Here is an 8,125-nt window from a genome sequence, read left to right as displayed (position 1 = left end):
CAACTGTGGGGCAAACTAGGTATCGTAGCTCCTTTTCTCAGAAGTTCACTTCGGAAAAATAAAGCTAGGGTTGAGAGTGTGGATGTCCTGTCACAAGATTAGATTTAACCCATCTACTAGAGAACCAGCAGCAGACAGCTCCACCCGCGCCTCCGGGGGCGGCGCCTGTGGTGACGTCACTTCCGGTATCGGCGTCCCAGGCCAGCCCCTCCCTCCACCTCTCCTGGGTCCTGGGCCCAGTGGCCCGGCCGAGGCTGGAGCGGCTAGGAGCCACTACTTTCAGGGCGGACGGTCACGTGAGGCAGCTCAGTGCTGTGGGAGGAGGCGAGAAGCTGAAGTTAGGAAGAGTCCAGTTTAACCGTCACCGGGAAGCACGCTCGAGCAAGACCACCGAGTGCGCTGAGGTAGGGAGTGGGCGGCGGGCGCTGTCCTGGTCTCTCTTGCGAGTGACACCTGCACCCTGGATGACTGGCGGGTGGCGCCCGAGGGTGGAGAGACGCCTTAGAGCCCTCTCCCCCCGCGCTCCAACCCCTTATTGGTCAGTACAACCCTGACTCCTCAGCCTCCCTGGGAGGCTCTGGTCGCGCGCGCACCAGGCGGCAGAGGTGGGAGGGTCTGGGGTCGCCAGGTACCTCCAAGAGCTGCAAGTCTTACTACCCACGGAGCCAAAAGCCCTAAGACCCGCGCAGACCCGATGCTAGGGTAGATCGACCCCAGGTTCTTCCCTCCGCCCACTCCTCTCACATACCAGGTTGCCCCGACCACCTCACCTGCCCGAGGTGAGACTGAGGTGAACCTTCTAGGGAGCATCTCCAAGCAAGAACAAAAGTGAAGACGCTCTTGATGAGCACAAGAAGTCTTCCTAACGCTTGGGCAGTTCTCAGTTCTTTAGACGTCAGTGATTGTGTTGATATCTTTCTTTCCCCCAGCCTGGCGGCCTCAGGTAGCTCCCGCAAACCGCAGGGCGATTCCACAGGCCTTGAGAAGGTTGAGATATCACACTTCTTTTTGGGTAGGTCATTAAGCGGAACCAGGAACCTGTGAATCAGCAGCTCAAGTTTCGAAATTCTTATAGTAGGGATGGTTGCCCAGAGCCACGTGCTGAGTTAAAAAAAAAAAAAATCTTGTTTCAGCATCTTTACAAGTCCAGGGGACTCTTCCTACCTTTTTCACTAGTGGATTTGCTTAGATGAAGTTGGGCAGGCAGATCCATTGTTGTTATGCATAGTCATTTTGTTGGTCTATAGTTATTAAATTTCTTATGAGTTTGTTATTTAATAATGATAAAGCATTAAGTAGTGTTAGGATATTATTCTGATAAAAGAAATACTGGTTCTTTGGATGAAACACATTACAGAGTATGAGTTTTAAAGATTTGTTAAGTACTCTGATTTTATTACAAAGCAAGATTATAGGTGACCTGAAAAAATGTGAAACAAATTTTAATCTTGTTGAATATAAGTTTAATATTCTTTGGGTTTTATTTAATTTATTTGATCAAGTTTATTCTTAAAATACATTCTATCCAGGGTTTTATAAAATGTTATTTTAAGAGTTGTAGTTACCACACAGCATCTAAGCTTCTGACTCAATATTATTACTCTGTAAGTTCTTAGAATTTCACTAATTAAATCAAAAGGTAATGTGTCTAAACATCCCCCTTCTTTCCTTTTTTCCTATACTATCTAAAGTACTTAAAGTATTATTAGGATGAAAAGCCTACAATGAAGCTGTCTTCAGGAAGGTCTTTACTGTTCTTTCTCCTTTAATTCTTATTGGGGTGGAGGGTGCCGCGGATCAAGTCAGAGTAAAATGAACATTACAGAAATACTTCACCAGAAAATAAATAAGAAATGTAGCATGAGGGTTAAGAAAGGGGATATGGAGTGGTTTTGCTCTATTTACCTTGAGAACAAGAGTTCTTAGAGAATTGAGATCAAAGGAAATGTTTTGAGGTGTGCTTTCAATTCAGTTAAAATGAAAGTGTCACAAAATTGAAAAGAACATTTTGCTTTCTTTGGGATTATGCTCCAGTTAAGACTAAACTATCAATATGTCCTCCTCATTTTTTAGATAGTGAATTCCTAAGAAGAAAATAATGGATTGCATATTAGTTGTTCTCTGAGTATTTGGACTCAACAGTGTACAAGTTTATTGCAAAGGCCAAAAGAGGATGGCAACTCCTTATGTCCCAGTTCCTATGCCCATAGGAACCTCTGCTTCCAGTTTTACAACCAACAGAAATCAAAGGAGTTCTTCATTTGGCAGTATCTCAACAAGCTCAAACTCTTCCAAAGGCCAATTAGAAGATTCAAATATGGGTAATTGTAAACAGACAAGTGTGCCTGATCATATGGATAGTACTTCATCTGTCTGTAACAGTCCTCTCGTTAGGACTAAATTTACAGGTACAGATTCATCCATTGAGTATTCTACAAGACCAAGAGAAATTGAAGAACAAAGTCGTGAAACAGTGAATTGGGAAGATAGACCATCCACACCTACTATACTGGGTTATGAGGTAATGGAAGAAAGAGCCAAATTTACTGTAAGTATTGATCTCTACTACACACCAGTAGAAAGTAAAAAAAATGGTTAATCTGTGTATTTAAACTACTGTTAATTAGTCTAAACCTATACTTATAATTTCTTGAATATAAAATTTTTATGATTTTTATACCACTAAGTTTTGTCATGTTATAGTAAACTTTTGTTTTACTCTAATGAATTTTCACAAACCTGACACACCTGTGTAACTGGCATATCAATCAAGAAATAGAACATTATTAGCATCTGAAAAGCCTCTCATGGTCTCTGTTAGTAACCACAGGCCCAACACTTTTCTGGTAGCCTAGGTTAACTTTGCCTGTTTTTGAACTTTAAGTAAATGGAATTGTTGAGTATGTACCCTGTTGGGTCTGGACTCTTCAGCATTATGTTTGTGATTTTGTCCTTGATCTTGCAACAAATGTTGGTAGCTCCTTTTTATTACACATAGTGTTCCTTTATGTGAATGTGCCACAATTTTTTTTTTTAGGTTCTTTCAAACACTTCCGATGTAAACAGTTTAGTACTTATCACTTGATAAGAGTATACATTTTTGTTTAACATCTATCTAGGACTAAATTGCTTGTTCATTTGCCCAACTTTAGAAGATATTAATGGACAGTGTTGTAGAGTAGTTGTACATATCTGTACTATAAGCAGTGTATCTGATTTCTAATTGTTCTACACCTTCCCACATGTGCTTTTCCCATCATTTTTATTTTACCTATTCTGGTTTGTGTAGAATAAGACATTGTAGTTTGAATGTTTTTAATGACTAATTTAAAGATTGTTAAAATTTTTCTTGGCTGTTTGAATATTATTTTGTTCCTTTTTCTTGGGGAAGTCTTCTCCATTTTTATAACTGAAATATCTTAATTTGAGTCTAATTTATTAATATTTTCTTTTATGGCTAGCACTTTTTGAAACTTTACCTACTGCAAAGTTATAAGTATATTGTTCCATGTATTTTTCTGTAAGCTGTTTTTACTGGGCCTTTAGCATTTAGATTTGCAAACTGTCTGGAATTGATTTTTGTCTGGTCATTTTTGTTTTTTTCTATATGGAATCAATTAAGCAGGCTTATGTTAAAAAGACCACTCTTGCTCTCTGCCTCTACAGTTTTGCTTGCATCATAAATCACGTGACCATAAATGTACGGATCAACTTCTGTGTTCTGTTTTCCTATTTTTACTAATTCCACAATACTAATTAGTGATTCTTTATAATAGTTCTTGATACTCAATAGTTTTAAGTACTCTAGTTTTATATTATCATCATTATGGATCACCTTGGACATTCTTGGCTCTTTGCATTGAGATTTTGTTAAGTCTATAAATAAACCTGGGGGATAACAGACAACTTTACAATAGGGAGTCATCAAATCTATGAACATAATCCATTGACTTTCATTTCTTCTAATAACGTTTTGTAGATTCAGTACAGAAGTGTTTCTTCTTTTGGTTAGATTTATTTCTGGTAATGTTTGATGCTCTTGTAAGAGATTTTTTTTTATTTGTTCATTACTGATTTGTATATTTTGACCTTTTATGTTTATGTATTTGGACCTGTATATGTTTATGTATATCCATCAACCTTGCTAAACTCACTTATGAGGTCAAAATTTGTTTCTTTGGATTTTCTTGCAGTAAAATTTTATGTAAATTTATGCCAGGATAAGAGGGCATCTAGGAAAATGTATTGACACTATTTATAAAGAGAGAGCTTTAGAATTATAAAACTGGTGATATGATGGGGAATCTGCCTGGAACTATCTCTTTTGGAAGGCAGTTTTAGAAATTATAATAAACTGATGGCTCATTTCTTTACATTGTCTTCCCTTCCTTATGAAACAATGAGCATTCATTGAGGTAATGCTGTGGTGTAAATGTTTGTGTCCCCCCAAAATTTGTATGTTGAAAACCTAACCTCTAGGATCACAGCAGTAAGAAGCAGGGCCTTTGTGAAGTGATTAGATCATGGGGGCAGAGCCCTCATGAATAGGATTAGTCCCCTTACAAAAGAGAGAGCTGCCTTGTGTGTCCTCTGAGGATACAACTATAAGACACCATCTCTGAACTAGAGAGTAAGTCTTCGCCAGACACCAAATTTGATAGCTTCTGGAAGTTGGACTTCCTAGTCTCTAAAACTATGAGAGATAATTTATGTTATTCATAAGCCATCCAGTTTTGATGTGTTGTTAATAGCAGCCCAAATGGACTAAACAGGTGACGTGTGAAAATGCAAATTTGCAATCTTATTTAAAGCAGTGATATATAAAGGCTTTTTTATAATATAGAGGAAGACAGATTAGTCATGGTCATTCATTCGCTAACTCACCATTGTTTGATTACCTGTTATGTGCCAGATACTGTTCCTGGTAAGTGTGGTATAGCAACATGAATGAATAATTAAAAAGTAAATAAAAAGACTGCTGGTATGTCACTTGGCGATAAGTGATGAGAAACAGAAGAGGAAAGACAAGGAATTTCCCTGAAGCTGGGGTTTGGATTTAATTAGGGTTGTCACTCTTGGCCTCATAGAAAAGATGTTACTACTAACAGGGAGTGAGAAATGAGACTATCTGGGGAAAGAGCTTTCCATACAGATGAGAGGTCTACAGAGACCCTTATGGCTGACAGCAGAGTAAACAACAGAGGAGAGATAAAGGAAATGAGATAACTGGGAAAGGCAGGGGAGTGTGACAAGGATTAGTTACATTGTATAGGATGTTGTAACAACTTTGGATTTCACTCTACATAAAATGAAGGTGTTTTGAAAAGGTGTTTTTTTGAGGAGATGGGGTTATGTGTTTATTTATGTGTTTATTTTTTGGTTTTGTGATGCTGGGGACTGAACCTAGCATGCTGTGCCCTACCACTGAGCCACATCCCCAGTTTTTTGTGTGTATATGTGTAAATTGTGTTTAGGGGAGAAGTCTGGGTTGCAGATACCAAGCTTGGGAGCCTTAGATTTACAAAATAATTTTTTCCAAGAACTTTTTTTTTTTTTTTTTTTAATTAGGAGTTGAACCCAGGAGTGCTTACAACTGAGCTACATCCCTAGTCCTTTTAATTATGTTTGTCTTGCTTATTTTGAGAGAGGGTCTTGCTAAATTGCTGAGGCTGGCCTGGAATTTGCTGTCCTCCTGCTTCAGCCTCCCTGCTGGGATTATAGGCAGGCACATGACTACAACTGTACCTTTGAAGTGATCTTTTAACTGAAGACAATATAGGACTGACTATTGAGATCTGACAATATATAGAGTATCAAGTGTTCCCAGGGATGTTTAAAAACAAAGTAATTAGGATGAGTGATTATTATGATTAGAAAAAAGACACTAAGGGCTTCTTCAATCGGTAATGTTTTTTGCTCTTGGTACTAGTTACATGAGTGTGTTCACTTATGAAAATACATCAAATTGCATTCTTAAGTTTTATGTACTTTTCTAAATATATTTTGTAATTTACTATGTGCTTCTGTATGTTTAATTCACTTAAAAGTCCAAACAAGGACTACATAAAAGATATTACATAGTTGTATACGCTGTTTTGAATAGCATAGTGGTAACTACTTTTAGAACGCAAAGTTTGAGTACATAAAGTTTTTATTGAAAGCATTACTTAAACAAGTAGAAAGGTAGAATGCTTTCTAGAAAAGAAAACACAAAGGTCTATGTCTTTCTTAGAGAATAGCAGTATTCAGGAGTCAGAGTAAGGAATAGCGTAGTTGAGGGACAGGGCAGTAGTTTCTAAAATAGGAAAATAAAGTCATGTGGATTTGTAGACATGAAGTTGATTTTTATCATTCATTAGCTATTCATACTAACTGAATTGGGACTGGGGATATGGCTCAGTGATATAGTGCTTACCTAGGATATTTGGGAAGCCCTAGTACTGCAAAGGGGAAAAAATCAAATTAATTTATCTCTTTTTTTTGTCTTAATGAGTGAAAATAATGTTTCTTTTGTATCTCTATTGTGACTATCTTAGGTCAGGACTTTTTGCAGACTTTAAAAGGGTATCTATTTAAGGATTTTTATTTTCTACTCTTATATTTTAGAAAGACAATTACTTCAAAGCAAAAGATGTATCCTTAACTCTTGCTGCTTTTTCCATTTAAAATCTGAAAATACAGTCTGTATGGGAGGGGAGGAAATCAAATAGTAAAAACAGTCTGCAGTCCTTAAATAAGGACTTATCTCTAGAGGAGAACTGGCTAGTCGATGTATGATGTGAACCACACTTGTGACTCACATTTGTAATTTTAGATTTTCTAGTAACTGAGTTAAAACACTAAAAAGAAACAGGTAAAATTATTTTAATAAGATATTGTATGCAACTTAATATTCCCCAAAATATTATCATCTCAATATGTAATCAATATAAAAGAATTTCAATAAAGATGTTTACATCTTTTTTCCCACTAAGTCTTTGAAATCAGGTGAGTATTTGCACTCAGAGTAATTCCAGTTTCGACTAGTCATATTTCAAATACTGAGTAGACACATGTGACTAAAGCATAACTCTAGAGAATTATTGCATAACAGATTTCAATAAAAGAATTACTCTTATTAAGAGTTCACTCATTCAACAAATACCTAGTACTTATTTGTTACCTTAATACAGCCTATAGCACCAAAAACTACGAGATGTTTCTCTGTGATTTTCTTACATACTTCCTTATAATAAATTGGAAAATTATACTTTTTTAAAAAATAGAATCTATATTTTTCTTGTTATATTCTTTTAAAAAATATGTTGACTTGATTTAATTATGTTTTTCTGTGCAATATCCTAGATCATTGTGCATAATTGTTATTATGTGCAATTTTGTAAACCTTTGATATGGGTTTTTAATATTTCAATCTTATATTTCAACCTTGAAAATTAAAGTAATATAGAACTTATCTGAATAATTAGGTATATAGATTATTTGGTTTAGAAATTAAATTAGTTCAGAACACTTCTTTTTAAGCATTATTGATTATTTATGAATTTTAGAATGCGTATGTTGGCATAAAACATTTTAGAGGCTGGTGAGTTCATTGTTATTACTGTGCACAGAGGAATCCTTTGTCTCAAGTTTATCATCTTGATTTTCTTAAGGAAAAACTTTGGCTTTGGTGTCTCTGTTGATGATTATTATGTATTTTTGACTATCTAAATGGATTCTCATATTTTTTGGATAATAATTGTTATAGTTTGTTTTCTCAAGTTCAAGTTTTTAATATATTAGGTTTGAATACTTTTACTTTTTTTATCTAATTCTTTCTAACTTTCTGTAGGTGTATAAAATACTTGTAAAGAAAACCCCAGAAGAGAGTTGGGTAGTTTTCAGAAGATATACTGACTTCTCTAGGCTTAATGACAAAGTAAGTACTTTAATAAATCCCAACCTGCCTTTTCAATGGAGTTATCTGTTCCTTGCACTTCTATTATATTTTTATGTTTTTTCCTTGTTAATTATGTGATTCAAGTAAATCTTTACTAATTCATAAGAAAATTGTTTCATTTTACTATAATAGCCTTAAGTTCTATCTATAATATATAAAAGTATTTATGTAATCATGTAAGTTTGA

General features: G+C 35.8%; 1 protein-coding gene across 1 annotated transcript in view; it reads left to right on the top strand.

The window, feature by feature from the left end:
* Positions 1-241: 241 nt before the first annotated feature.
* Snx16 (sorting nexin 16) overlaps positions 242-8,125 on the top strand; it is a 30,277-nt gene continuing 22,393 nt past the window's right edge. The window contains exons 1-3 of the mRNA XM_076835720.1: positions 242-404; positions 2,074-2,548; positions 7,832-7,918. Coding sequence (XP_076691835.1) covers positions 2,174-2,548; positions 7,832-7,918 — 462 coding nt within the window. The 5' untranslated portion in view covers positions 242-404; positions 2,074-2,173. The remainder of the gene's footprint in view (positions 405-2,073; positions 2,549-7,831; positions 7,919-8,125) is intronic.

The sequence above is a fragment of the Callospermophilus lateralis genome, chromosome 16 (assembly GCF_048772815.1).
Source record: "Callospermophilus lateralis isolate mCalLat2 chromosome 16, mCalLat2.hap1, whole genome shotgun sequence".
In the NCBI taxonomy this organism is placed as follows: domain Eukaryota; kingdom Metazoa; phylum Chordata; class Mammalia; order Rodentia; family Sciuridae; genus Callospermophilus; species Callospermophilus lateralis.
Note: the sequence above shows the minus strand (reverse complement) of the source record. Positions and strands in the feature narration are given on the sequence as shown.